The sequence below is a fragment of the Anopheles coluzzii genome, chromosome X, assembly GCF_943734685.1.
Source record: "Anopheles coluzzii chromosome X, AcolN3, whole genome shotgun sequence".
Lineage (NCBI taxonomy): Eukaryota > Metazoa > Arthropoda > Insecta > Diptera > Culicidae > Anopheles > Anopheles coluzzii.
The window spans coordinates 7,946,923-7,966,001 of NC_064669.1; the positions used below are offsets into that span (position 1 = coordinate 7,946,923).

Sequence of the window (19,079 nt, forward strand, 5' to 3'; positions counted from 1 at the left end):
ACCTCGAGATGGTAGATGAGTTCTGCTAACTTGCGATGGACATCAGCATCGAATTCCAGACACGCATTGTGCAGGGGATTTGTGCGTACTATGGCCTTCACCGACTGCTGAGATATATCGCACATTGATTTGCCCGGTGGTTCTCTATGGACACGAGTCTTTGGGCTATTCGTCCGGAACAGCTTTTGCGGTGTGTTCGAGCATAAAGTTTGGAGAAGGATGAACCACGTGAGCCTGCTGAGCTGCAGGACGAACCGAGCCTCCTGACGGTGGCAAAGGCTGGCCTGTTCAACAATATTCATCATCCAGTTTGTATCCATTTGACCAGTAACGATTCTCCACATTGGATTGCACCATTTGTGTTAAAGAAAAGATGAATATTAAAATCATTTTGTTTTTTTTTCTTTTCTGCTTCAAGTCAATACTTTTAATATATTTCAAACTGTCGATCCAAACCGTTTATAATCTTTCAGACATGGTTTGACATGAGATGATTTTAGCCGCCAACTATCAAACACCCATATAAAACAGCTGGCTAATATCGTAACACCCCTCACCATACAGTGTGGAGCAGCCCACAGCTGCCCACAGGACGCATGGTTGAGCTGTCACTGCTTTACTTACAGCGCGGTATTGGGTTATTACCACACTGTCTGCACAATACAGCCTGCTTGCTGTCAGTTTAAAGCGGAGCTACATTGCTCCTACAAAAGCAGTCCTGCGCAGTCCGGGCTTCGCTTTGGTGCAGCCGCTCGTTTGCGTTGCCTGTAACCCTGTAGCCTATTTCGTAACAATGCGCTCAGCAGAGGAACCAAACGGAACAGCCGCTGACAAGAGTTGGCAAGATGCTTTAAAACCGTACTTTTCTGTTGGGGTTGTAGTAACACCTTCGGGACCTTTTCTTGAACTTCGCAGTTAGCCATTTGTACTTCAAATAGCCGAAGAATACATGAGCAATAATTATATTAAACCGATGTTCTGTATTACACCGTCCCTTTTTCTATCCATGTCATTGGCTTACTGGGTTGCCAATTTCCCCCATTGCCACCATTTTGTTAACCGTTTAAAGCGGACGCCTTCTTCTTCGTTTCACTGTTGAGGATTGAGCAAACCGCTCTGAGACAACGTGACGTTAGCAGTTAAGACACAGGACCTTGCTCCCTTTGGCTACATTGCTGCTTGCTGTCAGCAACAGCATCCCGCCCCCCCCCTCCCCCGGAAACCACTACACACCCCTTTCTTAGGTTCTCCTTTTCTTTCCGCGTCTCCTCGCGCCTTCCTTAGCAAGGATGCTGGAGAGAACGCACCAGAAGCGAGAAAGAGAGCTGTGCGTGCGTGCGTGCGTGCGAGCGAGATTCTGCTGCGTTCTTGAGCGTTCGCGCTCTCGTGCTCGTTGCGAAATCAACAAACCAGTAAAACCAGCCAACCGACCGGGTATCGCTCACTCTCACCCACAGCAGCATCTTGCTCCCGCGCGGTCGACAAGGTGTTGCGCCTCGACCGTGCTGGAAATTTTCGGCCCGCCAGTGTGTCGCTTAGGGTTTGCGCGAACGGAGACGCTTCGGCCCGACGGTACAGTGACGGAGCGCGTCGTCGCATGGGGTAATCCATCCGGCCAAGCACACGGCCAGGGCGTATCGATTGGTCAGCGAAAACCAACAAAAAAGAAAAAACAAAAAAACAAAAATCTCAGGCAAGCTCAAACCCGCAGCAGCCGGACCGATCCGAACAGTGCAGAAATAGCCTACCCCGGGGGAAAGGGGGAGTGAGGGGTTGTGTTGTGCTAGTGGGGCGCAAGGACGAGTGAGGATACAAGAAGCAAGCAAGAACAATCACACGCACACACACACACACACACACACACACACACACACACACACACACACACACACACACACACACACACACACACACAAGAACAAACACACATACAGACGCAGTAGAGTGAGCAAAAAAACAGTAAATCCTGAGCTTTCATCCTGACTCCTCTGTGATGCTGTGAGTGAAGCAAGGAAAGAGAGAGAGAGAGAGAGAGCAGAGAGAGAGCGAGAGAGAACGGGAGGAATAGAAAGGCAGTGCGAGGGAATAGGTGAAAACATAACCGTGTCTGCAGGGAGGTAAGGGAGGGCCAAATTCCGACGGGTTTTAAGACGTAGCGGAACAGTTTTTAACCACTCGGAACTTCGGCAACTGCGGATCCATCCACCGCATGTATACGTATCGCTGGAGCAGATTTATATGTATACTGATGCAGGCATCTTGCTTCCGGCTGTCCAGTGACAGGGTTTGTGTGTTTCCGTGTATGTGTGTGTGTGTGTGTGTGTGTGGTGTTATCAGTAAAAGTTCAGCACAACTTGAACAGGGTCTAGAATATCTTTTAGAGGTGATGGCGACAACCAACACAAGAAGACCGCCCAAACGAAGTTCTTGAATTGCTGGGTGGGGAGTGTACGTGCGTGTGTGTAGTTTTGAGTGTAGTCAGGGTACTCATCCGAAGAATTCGACGCCATTGTTTGAAGAATTTTGCAGCAGAACAAGAAACAAGAAAGGAACGCTGGGAGCTGATGAAGAATGTGCCTCAAGTTGTGCCAACATTTGCAGAAAACACTGTTTCTTTGCCCTCGCCAAAAATTTGCAAAGCATATTCTGGGAAGCTCCAATACCTCCCAGGAATCAAACGTATGACGTCTGACGAAAAAAAAAAAAGGGCAGTGGAAGACACACCTCCAAGGACCAGTAACTGCGTCATGTGTCGTTGTGTCGTATTGATTGCCATCGAACGCGTTTGCACAAACTTTAGCCAGCTCAGACGAGCCGAAGATGTTCAGTGCCCCCCCCCCCCCTCCTCTGCAGACATTAGGACGGAATCCGCCGGAGCGACTGCAAAAATCTGCGGCATACTAACTTGTCTCTTTTCTCTTTTTGCTTCTACGTCTTCGTTCCCCCTCCAAAAATGCACTCAGATCCTCGACTCATCGATCAATTAAGAATCAATCAGCGTGATTAACCGATACGCAGTGCGAGTCGAAGAGACGCCACAGTGACAGCACAGCAGGCCCACCAGTTGTGCGGTCCAGTACAGTACAGGTTCCTTTGAAGACGCGCGGCACCATCTTAGCCCAAGCGCTGCCAGCATGGGTAAGTACATTAAAGCGCTAACGTCGTTACCGAGCGCGGGTTGTGGTGCGCGTCCTCCTCCCGCCCAATGCAAAAGGGCACGGGCAGTGCCATCAACACCCTGCCACCGCCATCTTGCGCGTAGCGAGCGGGCTGCCTCGTGCTAGCCGGTGCCCTCACACGCCCAAGTACGAAACCCTCCTACCTTTTGCGCGGTGGAGAAGTTTCTGTGCGGACCTAACGAGCTGGTCACGATTTATGTTGTCCTTATTACTGAATGATGGTGTTGTTGTTGTTGTTGTTGGCTGTTGCTGCTGTTGGCAGTACCTGGCGGGTATGCACGAAAGCGGTATGACCGTGAACCCAATACTCATCCTATCGCGTCCTTTTGTTCTTTTCTTCCTTTTTCCTTTTTGTTCATTTCGTCAACAGTCCGTTCTCGTCCGGTTTTCTCAAAATCTACACTCCAACCCCCTCAACTACCGAACAACAAAAACACACACACACAGACATACATACATACAGAAACACACAAAAATGGCGAATTGGAACCAGCAACTCCTTCGTTCGTCCATGCCGTGTTGAGCAAATTTCTCCAGCAAAGGATGTAACACATTCGCAGGCAAGCAGTGTGCAAACAGTGCAAACGAAGACCCTTGAGCGTGTATCTTTTCATGATGCGATACACACACGCACGCACACACATACACACATGAACATAGAAGCAGGTTCGTCGCGAGTGTTGGTGCAGCGGAGCTAAACGGTAGGAAGCTTTGACAACGCCGGAAAAGTGAAGTAGCTTGGGCACCTGACATCATCTGCTTCTCCTCTCGTATGCCAGTAAAGCTTACCTAACCGACAAACGCACCCACACATACACACACACACACACACACACACAGCAGGAAACTTGGTGCGACAACACGCCCGGAGCAGGACTCCTCCATCCTTCAAACGGCAAGCCAAAAACAGTGGTCGGCCCGGCAGCCCAGCCACTGCCCACCAGCGCTCGGGAAGGTTTCTGCTCTTATTTTCCACCTTCGTGCACACCTTCGGTTTCTTTTTTTTGCGAATTCAGTTTGTGTGTGTGTGTGTGTGTGTGTGTGTGTGTGTGTGCAGTTTTAGAAAATTAATTAGCTACGTAGCAGCATTTGCACCGGCTCGTAGTCTCGTCGTAGCTAGCGCGGCGAGTGCGCTTTCGCAAACACTTTTCGCAGGTTTGTTTTGTTTCGTTATAGACTTATTTATTTATTTTTATTTTTTTGTTTGTACAACACACACCGTTTGACTACACAGCCTCACCAATTTGTCTACTTCACACAAACACGCACACACACACACATACACACATGCGCGCATACACACCGGAAGCATCGAAAATCAATTTACGGCTTCTCGCTTCGGGTTTTCGGAAGCATCCCTTCCACAAATTTTTGCACAGTTCTATATTTACCAAAAAAAAAAAGGCATTCGTAACGGTCCATCCATCAATTACGTAACCGCGCTGCTGGGCTGCAAATTGTAGCGTCGAAGGGAACCTACCCCACTCCACTGGGTTCAATTAGATAACAAGTTTGCATCAAGGCTGCTCCCCAAACCTTCTCAGAGTAATTGTCTTGCAAAATGCCATGTATCTACTTCGTCCTTGAACAGCATGATTATTTATCTCAAGAGCTACACATATTTGCTGATAAAAATACACATCGGAAACTAGCAAACATGAAAGGAAGTTTTACTTTACTTATTACGTCTTCACATGTTTGCTTTATCGCAGTTAAAGTGTTAAATACTATCAAAAGTACGCACAAATAATTTGCTAATTCTTGACGATGCAGTTATTCTGATCACAATCACAGAAATCGTAGAAATTAAATGAACTCTGTAGGAAAGATTGAAACGTCTCTGTTCGATTGGAAAACTGACAACTGCCAGACAGATGTCACTTTTCTACCTCAAAGCGATGAGAAATAGTTCAAAGTAAAGCAAAAAAAACTCATTAAAAATAGCCCCATAATGTATGATGTCATCCAGCGAGCGTTACGTAATCTATGGATGGGCCCCCTAAGCTGTTTCGTAGTGAGTTGTGAGTGATGAGCGCGTATTGAGTGCTTGCGGTTTCGCAGGTATAAGGGGAGGCAGTAATTGGTGCTTTATTTTTGCCCCCTACCCTTCACCCCTTTCCTCCTCGCCCCGTTTTCTCGCTCACTTCCCTTCCTAGTGATAATATATAAAAAAAATATAAAATATTAAAGTACGCTTGCTTTAGATGCACCATTTTTTACTGCTGATAAACTCCCATCGTAGCAAAAGGCTTACTGCTGCCCTACCGACCGCCAGCAGGCATGATTTTCTATTTCTTTCTATTTGCTTCTCGGTTGCAGTCTAGCGCGGTAGTAACGCTTCAGCACGCAGCGACTGGTCGATAGACGTTTCTGCCTATCTAATACTCTGTTCTGTTCCTCCCACTCACACACACACACATTGCTAGATTCGTTCTTCCGGCTGCGTCGGTCGTCCCACACGCCCGCGTACAGCCAGGGCGGCCAGGAGCCGCTGATCGTGGTCGAGGAGTCGGAAAACAATGAGAAGGAGGAGGAGGCAAGCAATCAGTCGTCCCAGCGCCAAAGCCTGGACATCGAGTCGCCGGAGAATCCGTACTTGCTGTCGCCCTGGCGCGAAACGCGCAAACACTCGCTGCCGACCCCGCCCTGCACCAGCGGCATCACCGCCAGCCAGGTGCGCCGCCTGTCCGAGCGGGGCGGCGAAGGGTCGGGCCCGTCGCCCCGCGAGCAAGCCTTCCTGGCGACGCTCTACAGCACGCCGGCCCCGCAGCCGGGCGGCCGGCGCCACTCGGTCGTGACGATCAGCCGCGTGCCGCCCACCATGTTTGGCCGGAACCGCCGGGAGTCGATTGCTGCGCTACCGGCCGGCCAGCGGTAAGTATACTGGGCGTCCGGTTTCAGGACCAGGCCCTCCCCTCTTTTGGTTGGAGATTGCCGGTTAGCATAACGTAGAGCATTCATTGTTTCCTACAGGCAGTGTAAGGTAGACCAGGTAGATAGGGTCAGAAAAGAGTTGGAGCAGAATTTGAAGTTCTGAGGCTTAGCAAGTTAGGCTCTGATTACTAATCGGTCCTCATCTTCTCGCACAGCAGCTCTGTTGACTCTATTTCCCGCCGATGTCGTCCCTTTGATGTACTTAATAACTGTTAGTTCGTCTCTTGCTTTACAGAACATGTTTTACTTGCGAAATACCGAATATCTTTGGTACTTCTTTATCAATTCCAACGCTCAATATTGAGTAGTTTGCTGAGGAGATCAGATGACCAAGTCCATGCTTTAGTTAGAGCTTGTGGTCTTACCAAGGCCATGCGAAACGTACAACATACAATAACATGACAGATAGGGTGTGGTTGGTGAGTTGCAGCTTTAAGCCTAGAGCAAAGTTGATTGGGTAAAGTTGATTCTGATTCATGAATATGAATGAATCTTTGAGGCTATTCAATGAATCTGAATCTCTGTTGCAAAGATTCAAGAATCTATACGGATCTACGGTTCTCTAGGGATTCATAAGTCTCCAAAGATTCGTAGAGCTTCAGCTTCATATTATTCTTCTGCTTGACGTAACACAGCCTATGTGGTCATGCCAGCCTATACAGGCTTTCGAGACTTCTTGGCAAGTACCACGCAGCGGGATAGTTTGATTTGCTCCGGGGAGACGGATCATGCACGGTTTGATGTCTACAATCCCTAAAACAACTCAAGCTATAAGTCAATAACACGGACACTCGATGGACATGGCTGTATGGGATCGAGCAAATTCAATACTTTTAAAATCATACATCCAGTGCTGCAAAATGTCACTATCAATGTCATAAAAAATCTGACTGAAACAAAATCCGTATCAGCGTCACGTACTCAATTGTAATAATCAGAGGTGATACTCAGAACGATTGGTGTGCCTAATACATGCTCATGACATGTTTGCGACCATCGCTTGGTCAGTCACTATATCACGACTTTTTTTTTTGCTGTGATCAATTTTGCAAAATGTCACTGACAAATTCATGACAAATTCTGGCTGAAACAAAATCATCTCAGCGTCACGAGCTCTACTGCGAAGATCAGAGGCGAACCTCAAATAGTTGGTGCGACCATCACATGCTTGATGACATTTTATGCAACCAACTCTTGGTCAGTCACTTGGTCGCGACATTTTCAGTCGGTGATCATCGCGATGGTCACGGGAGATGTGCATTGCGTGCGAGTGGTTCCAAGAAACAAAATGCATGTATTCTCGCGCTGTTTGACCCGACAGATAATCAAAACAGATAGAGAGAGAAAGCATGCTCATTTTGTTGCTAGAGCCCACGCGCCAAGTACATTCCAAGAATGTCGTGATGATCACCGACAGAAAATGTCGTGACCAAGTGAGTGACCAAGAGTTGGGTGCTGAACAAAATGTCATCAAGCATATGATTGGTCCACCAACTGTTTGAGTCTCACCTCTGATCATCTCAGTTGTGTACGTGATCTGATTTGAGCTTCGTTTCAGTCATGAGTGTTGATGATTGAAACAGTGGCATTTGGCAGCACTTTTCACAGCCAGAAAAAAAGTCATGATTATGCTTGCGACGGCATTAAGTTCAGCTTGTCAGTCAGAGTATCGCGTTGGACTCAAGAATTCACATGTCGTGTTCGGCATGTCATGACGCACTTTTATTGACTATCAGCAATGAGCATCAAGCTACCACGCATATGTTCATTGTTTTCGTTGGTGAAAATCTCGTGATACTCATGACATTTTGCAGCACTGCATACATCTTCAAGGATTCATCCCAAGTGACATTTGTTCTAAATTTTTTAACCATGATCTGCTCGAATGGTGCTGAAAGTGTGAAAGTGTAGAATGTGTCAAATTTTCGTTTATGCGTGCGAATGACCTTCTTTTATTGGATGAAGATGGCGTCCAACTCGTTTTACATTAATTTGCTTTAATATTTGGCGTAAAAGGAACGTACATTTCGCGTTATTTGGTGAAAATTCGTTGGTTTTTTTTTGTATAAAATGATTATATTACCAGTAATAAGAATTGGAAATGTTATTTCCCAAAGGATAGAGAAGATAGCATCGAAAATTACACTTCACAGCGATTTGAAATTACGATTTCAAAGGGCTTATTCTAAAAGTCCCTTAAACTGGTGCAGTTTAAGAGACGTTTAAGGTGCCTGTTTAAGGGAAATAGCTCGAAGCCCCGATTTTACAACTCGAAAATGTCAATTGGGATGATTCTTAAACGATACATGAATCCTTAGAGAGAGTGATACATAAATCTATAGCGAAACGTGATTTTTTAGAGATTCACGAATGTATAGAGATTCTTTAGAGATGAATCTTTGGAGATTTGATTCGAGATTCAAATCACTCATCCCTGAAGATTCGATATGAATGAATCTCAACGAAGAATTATATTCGTGTACTGCAGATTATATTTCTGCCGCAAAATTGAAGAGGAATCGAACTAACTCCGGGCTTGTATGTTTCAGTAAGTCTATTTATTCGACTACCAGGCTATCCCTTGACGCAATGCGATAATCTCCTATATATTCCGACTTTATGGAGTGATTTTCAAGTGGTCCTACTGTCTGAGATGCACAGGTCAGAAATTATGAGCAATGAATCGTAAGTTTCACTGCATTTGGCTGTTTACTTTACGATGGAATAACTCGTTTTCACCGTGAGCTGCTGCTGCATGCAGAAAGTTTGAACCAAAGCAAGGTTTAAAAACGCTCCGTTCCCAGCCGGACACACCTTGAGCTTGCTCCTGCAACCGGGACAAACGGGTACGGATGTAATTTGATCATCGTGCACCGCTCGAGAATCGAATTTGGCCATGGTATCGATTGATTCGGGCTAGTAATTTGCATCACCAACCATTTACACTCCCTAGCCCCGTTTGACATTTGCGCCGAAACGCGCTGCTGTGTAAACCTGTTAATTAAGTTTAGTTCAGGGTTAGTGCCGGACCGGTGACTCCCCCCCCCGATTGGTCGATTAAATTACGCCACTAATTACATCTTTCCCCCTTCCCCGCTGTTTGCTGTCTCGTCGCATTTGCAGCTCGAACGCAAGCTCCCGACGCGAAAGCAATATCGGACCGCCGCCATCGACGGACCACCGAGGTAGTATACACAATTTACAGTTAGATATAATGGATGATATAGTACAGGCTAGAAAAGCGCGCATGAAGCTGTGGAACACGAGCAACGAGCGTGTGTGCGAGGTGCAGACGCTGGACGAGGCCGGCACCGGTTCCAGCTCGCCGATGCGCTACACCAACCGGCGCTACTCGGACTTTGTCGGTACCGCCCTGCCCCCGATACAGTCGTTCCGGCGCGCCTCCGAGATGCCGATATCGCCGTGCGGCGCCCCGCTCGTGCCGGGCAGCTCGTTCAACGCGTCGGCCGCCACCGCCACCGGTGCCGCAGCCGCCACAGCCGCCGCAGCTGCCGCCGCCGCCGCTGCCGCCGCCTCCCCGGGCACCGACGCCGCGTCCCCGAAGCCGAAAACGAAGATGGGTATCGTGTGCACCAACACTGATCTGATATCTCTCTTATCGTCTCTAGCCTCGTCTGCGACAGAGATTAATCGATGTGGCGAGAAAGAGCACCCTAGCCCCCTAGCCTCCCACGCGTTTCCGCTCCGGTCGGCGGCCAGGAGCCCGACGGCGGGCCCGTCCGGTGCAGCCGGCGCCGCCGCCGACCCGCCCAAGAGCAATCTGCAGAAGAATCGCTCCAACAGTTTTGACATTTCGCTCTACCAGAATATCAAGCAGCTGGCGACCGGGGGCGGCAGCGGTGGCGGCGGGTCGGCCGGTCCGCCCGACGGCTTCGTCGAGTCGGGCTGGTTCGTCAAGCGCCACCAGCCGATGGCGCGCCGCAAGTCCGCGTCCCGGTCGCCGAGCGCGACCGTCACGTTCGCGCGCGAAACGTTCGACAAGCTGCGGGAGGCCGGAACCGGGCCCGCCCACAAGGAGGAACCGAAGCCGAAGCCGAAGGAGTCCCGCTCGCCGCTGAACAAGCTCAAGTGGGACGGCCGGAGCGCGATCGTGGACGCGCGCATGATCGGGCACGCGATCGAGAACTTCATCACCGGCTCGTCCTCGTCGTCCCCGTCCGCGTCGTCGTCGTCGTCCGGTGGCAAGAAGTCGTCCGCCGGGGGCAAGGAGGGCGGGGCCGGCCGGTCCGGCGCGAAGAAGTCGGTCACCTCCAGCTGGTTCGGCAAGGCGGACGAGGACGAGGACTCGAACGACACGTGCGACTCGTCGCTCTGCTCCACGCTGAAGGATCTGTTCGTGAAGTAAGGTGGGGGCGTGCGGCACCGCACCCACTACCCGATACACCGATACCCCGCATGCCGCAACGCGCCCGCGAACGGATGAGGCAGCACACACACCGGCGCGCAGACCCGGCTGGACCCGCAACAGGGTCGCCATGGGCCGGTCGCATACGTTCGGGGCACGTTCCGGCACAGATGCCCACCGATTACACGCAAGCTAGCAGTGCAGGAGATATAGGTGTGAGTGTGTGTGTGTGTGTGTGAATGCGAGTATGTATGAATGATTGTATGTGTGTGTGAGAGAAGAGGACGCCAGCAGCGATCGACAAGAGGACGTGGACGGCGCACACAATTAACATTAACCAATCCCACCAATGTTAGCATAGCCTTTTTGGACATCTACCGATATCGTGAACAAGTTTTACTAGGCTAACGGATCTACTTAAGCATGTTCGTACGTTGTGCATTCTCTTAGAGTACTTGTTGTATTTTGTTGTTGTTGTTGTGTCGGTTCACATACAATTTTTCTACGCAAACTCAACACGACTCGCTCATAGCAATACTGTTACCACCGTAGCGCGGTGCACGCGAAAAATGGGACGTTGGTACGCTGCCAAATTGATTCCTAGGAAGGATCGTACGATTGGTGGCGAGTTTTGCTAGTAAGTTCTAGCACTGTTCCATTCCGATCGCTCCATTTCCCATTTATTGCAAAAAAAAAGTTCCCTGTAGTAATCCCCAATGGATTCTGTCCAATCCCAAAGCATCTCCCAAAATGTCCGATAAGCCCAAATAAAGCCCTCTCCAAATTCCTTTGCTGGGGAATATCGCAAACAATCATCTACTGATCTTAGGTTTCTGTGAAATCCCTACATACCTTAACGTCTCACGAATATGCCACGAATTCCCAGCAACAGGGATGTTTCACAAATGACTTCAAAATGCATGGAAATGTTAGGAACTTGCTGGGAATCGCAGCAATATCTATTTGTTAAGGTACGTCTCTATTTCTCCAATTTCCAAATGTACGTCGGAAGTATGTCTGAAGAACATTTCAGCAATGTCCACGATCCGCTACATGACTTTTGAAGTCATCGTGCCCACTCTGGTTTACTTCCAAAAACTCCACAGGAATGTTCCACAAATGACTTCAGAGTGCACGATGATGTTAGAAACGTCTAGTTGTTGAGGTACATCTCCATTTCTCCAAAGTCCAAATGTATTTTGGAATTATGTGTAAAGAACAGTTCAGCAATGTCCACGATCCGCTACATGACTTTTGAAGTCATCGTGCCCACCAATATCCCAATATTTTCCAATGAATATTAGTACCAGAAAAATCCAAATGTTTCGATGCACTCGCTTTTAAACTTTCCATCGCTTCCAAGTTGGAAAGATCGAATGTCCAAGAATATGTCAACATTATCCGGACCACTACATTTCTGCCACTAAACACCTCATGCCCTCAAGATCCAGTGTATCTCAATAATGATTCAATAGTCTCTTAGCAGTATCTCACTCATATTTCTAGAATGTCCGGAGAATGTTTAGTTGTTTCTTTGAGCCTACCGTATTAAAAACGCCCCAAGAATATTTCAAGAATGTCCTCTAGAATGTCTCAATAATTCCTATATAGTATCTAGGCAATATTATAAGAATGTACCGAGAGTGTTTCGTCTTTTTTGTAAGCTCTCTTATTATCTAACTCCAACACTCCCAGGAATATCTCAAGGATATATTCTAAGAATATCTCAAGGATATATCCTAAGAATATCTCAAGGATATATCCTAAGAATATCCCAACGTAATCTAACTCTCACTCACATCTAGCGGATATCCCCTAGCATACCCCAACAATATCCTAACCCAACCATGTCCAATCGTTTCTGTCCAATTCTGGTCCACCTTAGGCCACCGGTTGAGATTGACAGCATGGTCCCGGCACTGGAGCTTCCTCTCCCTCCGTTCCCTCCGTCTGTCCCCATTCCCCACCCTACCCATACCATACTTCCCCGAGCCCAGCTTAGGTTTGGTTTTTGGCCTGTTTTTCCTCGACCGTAAGAGGTACATTCGCAAACAAACGGGTTACGTGAGACTAAAGCAACAGATACTGCGATACTGTAAAACGTTTCGAATCCAACACCGCCGTACAAACAAAAGTGTGGAAGAGCGAGTGAGGGGAGTTGGAGGTACGCCAATGTTGTTTTTTCCCCCCTCCGAGAGCAATTTTGCCCCACCTCACCCAACCCGGTCAGACGGTGCAGCTAAGAGACGGGAGGGGTTGGGAGGGGAGGGGGGGAGCGTTCACTGTACAAGGATGTTTACATCTGTTTTTTTTGCAAAAGCGCCCTCACAACACTCCTAGAGACTGTAGAAGTACTTTGTAAGTGTCTAAAATGGAAATCAAAACATTAAAGGCAGAACAGCCCGGAAGACAATGAAATGTTCTCAAGATGGCGCCAGAGGTTACACGGGAAGGGGAGGAGTGATAATGCGAGATAATATACACACGGGGCATTACCTATCGCTACCATCTTCTGCAGTCCGTTTCACGCAGGTGCTACCGTTGAAGTTGCGTCAACCGTTGCGGCAAAACAAGCTGGCGCGCTCTACCATTGCCCCAGCCTAGTTCATGCAGTCGTACGAGACGGACAACAACAAAAAAAAAACGGGATATTTCACACCCACCGTTGTTGTGAACAAGAAATCCGAGATGCTAACAGCGTAACGTTGCAGCGAGATGCGTTGCGCGACACCTGCACCGAACACCGAACGAAAATGGTAGCGATAGGTGCGCCGTGACGCTTTACCGCGAGGGCTAGAGCGACGGCAAAACGCCGAATTACAACCGGAACATTGCGACAAGGGCCACGATTTGATGCCACCTGTGTGCGTATGCAAATCTGTTGACCAAATCGGTCTCAATCGGCTCCAAATCTATTTCCTTAAAAAAAGCATCGGTTGAACGGATGCAGTTAAAAACAAAAACGCAATTTCGCATTGTGAGCGTAAAAAAAGCAAACTAAAAAAACAAACAAACAAACAAACAAAAAGCATACAAAAACATAACAACTCCCCTGGGAAAAGATCGTAGCGCGTTCTGACACTTACTAACTAAACAATATACGAGTTTTACCTTCCTTCTTGGGTGTGATTAAACGTAAGAAAATGCATCTCTTAATCCGACAATCGTGACATAGTTAGCAGAGAGAAAGGTCCCTCGATGTAAAACAAAACCAAAACAAAACAAAACAAAAAAAAACACACCCACCGTGGTGGCAAATTGTGGTTGTTATATAATACTGTAAACAAAAAGATTTGATATTGCTATTTGTATACACGCGTGGCAGAATGATCATGGATCACGCACCGTGCCCACCGTGTCTGTCTGTATGTAAGTGTGTGTGTGTGTGTGTGTATTTAAGATGTTTAAGGGGAAGGAAGGAGAGGAGGGGAAGAAAGGGGGGGGAGAGGGCGAAGAGCAGGAAGTGGTGGTGCACAAGAGCTCCGAACAGAAGTTTAACTTTAGCAATGCGTGTGTCAATAGACGTTTTTGGAACTACTTTGTTCGTTACAACTTTCTACTACATATCCGGAACCGGTTCCGTGACATATCCAGCAACATATAAAAAAGGCAGACAAGAGGAAGAAGAAGAAGAGTATGCCCACGTTCCTTTAAGCACAGAATTGATTCCAGTAACTCGTAGGAACGGACAGAAACAAAAATGGAGAGAAGGACAACAACAAAAAAAAACATATAAACAATTACGCCACTTCCCTTTTGATGTGCGTTACCGCGTAAAACTAATCCGCGACCGTAGCCCCGCTCTTAACAAAAGTGTGCGTTTTGGTCCCCTCTCTCCCACTGCCCCTTCCCCAACCACTGAAGAACGTGAAGCACGTCGCTGCCGCCGCGACAAACGACAAAAAAAAACCACCGAAAAGGCCCCTAAGGCGCTACCCATTGTGCTGTGAGCGGGCGGGCTAGATAGATAGCGTTTTATTTTTTTTTGATTGCGCAAGAAGGTGCGCAAAAAAGCCATTGTGCAGCCTCGAAACCCGAACCGCCTGTATAAATCCGCTCTAACAAAACAAAAAAAAAACGGCCCCTCCCTAAAAACGAGAAACAATCGGAAACTGTACAGCGAGTAAAGTTTCAACCAAATCGTGACAATATTTAAAACTGAAACGGAGGGTGAGGGGGAGAAGGGAGGAAGAGGGAGGAAGAAAAAATCACTCACAACCCTCTTCCGCCCCCCCCCCCGTCACCCTCCACCAGGCACTGTTCCAAACTTCCGCACGCAACCTAAACCCGAGATGAACGTTCATTTACTTCCGCAGTGATGCTTGAGGGAAGTGGTGTTTTGCTACACTGTTACAATCGCATGTGCGTGTGTGTGTGTGTGTGTGTGAAAGAGAAAGCATGAGAAGGCATGAGAAAAAGGAATCTAATTCAACCAAAGCTAAAATTCCAATTGGATCGTAAGCCCACCAAAAGACCATACGAAAACAACTAGAAACGAAAGCTACTTTTGGCGGGACAGTAAACCCGAGAGTGTGCGAAAGCAAAAGTGAAGCGAACAGGAAGAGAAAAAAAAAACCATCGCAGCACAGCACATCGTAACAGTGCCGTTTGCTAGAGTGAAAGTGTTTTTGGTATGCCCAGCAAACGGACGCGTGGCGGATTGAGGCGGGATACGTACAGCGCTGCACTAAATCAGCGGGCGGTGCGGAACAGAGCAAAAGCATATTTTTAAGCATTTACTGTTAACAATCTTAAACAAACAAAACAAAAAAAAGGGTATATTTTTTTGATTCAAGGGTTTTCCTAGTACATTACCAGCGTTTTCCCTCTCGGCGCGCCAGACAGGCAGAAGAAGAAACACTGATTGTTGTTACATTTAGCGTTAAGATCTCTATACAATAAAGCCAGGAAGAAGGAGGGGGGAAAATATTAAAAAAAAAAGATAACTAGTTGATGAATGTTTACAAAACTTAAAAATGACACATCATTGTACAACAAAAGCATATATATATATATAAATAAAGAGCATATACTTATACTTAGTGAAGCAGTGAAACAAAGAGAGCGACAAACAGCTGATAAACCGCCCTTACTATGGGGTCAGGTACTAATGGAGGCAATGGCATGGAGAGGAGGAGGAAGCTAACAACTCTACTGATTGTTGATAATCCGACATTTTGCAACTCTATGTGATTACGATGTATATCAAGTGAAACCTAAGAGAAGAAAGAAGAACAAAACAAAACTCTCTCACACACGCACACACACACACACACCCAGATACACAATTTATGAATGCTCACGCTCTCCCTCACTCTCTCTCTCTCTCGCAGCGGCAACACGCACATGTGTCGCACATTTTGAGCAGGGCATGGAAATGAGTAAAATAAATAAACCATAAAACATAAAACATGAGACGCAAACCAACCCACCCGAAACATTAAACGCAGCATGCTACAGCGGTAGCTGAAGCGGAACTTGCCAAAGAGGAAGAAGAAGTAGAGAAGAAGAAGAAGAAGAAGAAGAAGAAGAAGAAGAAGAAGAAGAAGAAGAAGCAAAAGAAATTAGAAGAAGAAACACTTCGCGACTAATCAAACCGATCAATAAAAGCAAACAAGCAAAAAAGACCAGAGAGGAGTAGCAACGGCTAAATACAAATCAAACAGCAATCAGCAAATAGTTAAGCATTCAGATAAGCATATATACATAGAACTATAGCTGTATCCTGGCAATTTGATAAAGCAACCAAACAGAAGAAGAAGAAGAAGAAGAAGGAGAAAAAACTGAACAGCGTGTGGGCGGATGGTGAGCGACGTAACTACAGAGAAGTGGAAAAGGAAAAGAACAAACCAAAAACAAAAACAAACAAAAAACAAAAGCAAAGCAAACGAAGGGTTAAACCATTCTCAATCTCGTAACACTCTATCCAACAATAATTTGAACATAGGAAAGTGCATAATATTATATATATATATACATAAATGTGTGTATTTTACCACCGATGATTCGTGTTATGGTTGAATAAAACAATATACTTATTTACCATTATCATATGTTAAAAAAACGCCCTCCAGACGTTTGGCGATGTTTCCTCACGATCCGATTATCTCCGCTCTGCTCCCCCATCATGCATTATATTTAAAATATGTAAAAAATACTATTTTCATAATAATTCATACAGAAACCACACTCCCACACGAAGTATTCACGATGGGGGCGCCTGGTGGAAGCGCCTGGTGGAGACGCCTGCACTCATGGAGACGCCTGCGATGGAGACGCCTGGTAGCTCACACAACTCACGTACAATTACGGCACCTCAGTAGACAGTGGAATCCTCTGCAAATCTGCAAATGCTCAACAAATACCTCTCTTATACATATACATTATATACAAACATTCGTGCGCTTTTCTTTACGAAAATGGAAGCTTTATTGTAACAATTTGGTAGTATATTCAATGTTTAATTAATTTTCTATCTTTTAATACTACTTTTACCTATCTGTTTGATACTCTATGGTTTTTATCGCAAAACCAGGTTGCCTTTTTGGCCGCTCTCCATATCCAACGGTGTACTTTTTCACGCAATCGTATTTGGAGACATGCTGGTCAGCCAAATCATGTTCCAACGTCTATCACAGACAACCATCCGAAAGATCAATATGTCGGCTTCTCGGCGTAGGGGGCGGGGATAAAACTTCCATTTTCTTTGTTTCTTAGTACGATGTAAGGATGCCGCTGCAGGCAGTTGTTTAAAAAGGGAACTAACGGGGTTCGTCGCTTGTTGATCCATCCCATATGAGACCCAGTATTCCTCCTTTCCGACAATTTTCCCTGCTTTTTAGCGATGAGAAAGTACTTCTTAATATGTTTGACACGTGTGTCACGATTCTAGTCAGTTTTTTGTATGGAGTTTGACAGTTGGAGGCTGAAATCATGTCAACACTCCATACAAAAACACACATAAAACTAGCCTGTAATTTTCAGTCTAGATTATTCTAGTCTCACAGCTAGAATTAGATTCGAGTACCTGCTTGAAAAAATGGCAAACCAAGGCAATTTTTACATCTATCCAATGCACATCTATCTAAGGTGCATTAAAGAGAACAGGTGATGGAATATAGAATCAAAGTGTATGTAGTCCAGGTGGCCTCATAGCATATTTGTTATAACCAAATTTGAATTTCACTTTTTGACAGTACGGTTGAAAGCTTTTGCTCAAACAAGGAGGCTCGGCGAATACACAAAACACTCTTAACATCTTCATTCAGAAACAGAAGCAGTAAAAATCAGGCTTCTAAATTCATACACCTTGGGATAAGCCCACCTGTATAATATACCCACCTAGATAGCTGCTCGAAAACTGCTATACAATGCAAACAGCTGACAGGCTGAAATTTTAGCCTACGAACTTAAAACGGAAAGGGCCCCAATATTGGTGTCATTTTGGCTATCAATATTTTTGAGCTGGTATTAATTGTGGACAGCATTTACGTTAGAAATATTGAATTTTTACATTAGATGCTTTCCAAGGTCCATAAATTACTACAGGTCGGTTCGTTCAGTCCAGTCGAGACATGGACAAATCTTCATTTGACAGTCGGGGAGCGCAAGGTGTCATACATGTCCATGGTAACTGTTACTTCCTTCCTATCAATCTTCATAAAAATCCATTTTCATACAAATCTAAATCTTGATTGATTGCTTCAAAATGGGAAAAGTGATGTTCTAAAACCACATTCTCATGGGTAAGATACTTCCGGACATTTACGATTTTGTATGAGTTTGAAGCTAAAATGCGAGTTGTTTCCCTAAATCATTGTTAACCAAATATTTGTTACTATGAATGTTTAATTATTTAATGTTACAGTGAATACATTTGGAAAGGGTGTAACGGAATTTTCATAAATTTTTCACCATTTTACTAAAATTGTCCAGAATTGAATGCTCATTTTCATCGAAATAATTATTTTGTGTTTTTCCTCTATGACCCGTACCGTTTTTGGCATTCATATCTTTTTGGTGCATACATGCATAGAGAGAGAAGGTTGAATAAAACACCGATAAGGTGTAGAGACAATACAATGGTCTAAACATAAGGAGAGAAACCTGTGAAGTTGAAAATTTCTTCATATTTTAGGGATGCGGAATAGACTGACATGCACTATAGAAGCAGCAATGCTGGCCACCAGTTTGACATCTCTGCACTAAATCAACCGACAACTTTTCCAAAAAATAAAAGTTTTCCGTTTTTCAGATGTATGCATTAAATCGTGGTAAAAAAAAACTCTTTGCAGGGTAATCAAACAACCGCAGGGGGATAGCAGCCCTGTAAGCGATACATAAATCTAAACAATGATTGACGAATGAAGGGGGGGAAATGATTTTAATGTCCAAAAACAAAAACAACACCACTAGTATCCATTTACGTTCTTCCTTTATTAATCTTCCTGTTTCCTCGATTTTTTGTGTCACTAAATTACAGCCTATTCTTAATTATTTTCAAAAATTTGTCACATTTTCATTTCTATTTACACGTTTAAAATTACCGCCGCCTTCCCGTATTCGTCCCAAGCGCGAGCACGCGCGCGCATATTTGTGTG

General features: G+C 45.9%; 1 protein-coding gene across 3 annotated transcripts; it reads left to right on the forward strand.

Annotated features, from left to right (window-relative positions):
- Window positions 1-1,424: 1,424 nt before the first annotated feature.
- On the forward strand, window positions 1,425-16,297 carry LOC120950890 (uncharacterized). 3 transcript variants are annotated; one of them, XM_049610312.1, is made up of 5 exons: window positions 1,425-2,284; window positions 2,964-3,138; window positions 5,606-6,053; window positions 9,237-9,298; window positions 9,743-16,297. In XM_049610312.1, the coding sequence occupies exons 2-5, from the start codon at window positions 3,135-3,137 to the stop codon at window positions 10,477-10,479; spliced, it is 1,251 nt and encodes a 416-aa protein (XP_049466269.1). In that variant the 5' UTR covers window positions 1,425-2,284; window positions 2,964-3,134; the 3' UTR covers window positions 10,480-16,297. The 3 variants fall into 3 exon arrangements, with proteins under 3 accessions (XP_049466269.1, XP_040225236.2, XP_040225225.2); XM_040369302.2 differs by having other exon boundaries at window positions 9,237-16,297; XM_040369291.2 differs by having other exon boundaries at window positions 1,425-1,602; window positions 9,237-16,297.
- The last annotated feature ends 2,782 nt before the right edge of the window (window positions 16,298-19,079 follow it).

Coding starts and splice junctions, on each gene's coding strand:
- LOC120950890 (XM_040369302.2), top strand. Junction 6,054..9,236: donor GCGCTACCGGCCGGCCAGCG/GTAAGTATACTG, acceptor TCGCATTTGCAG/CTCGAACGCAAGCTCCCGAC.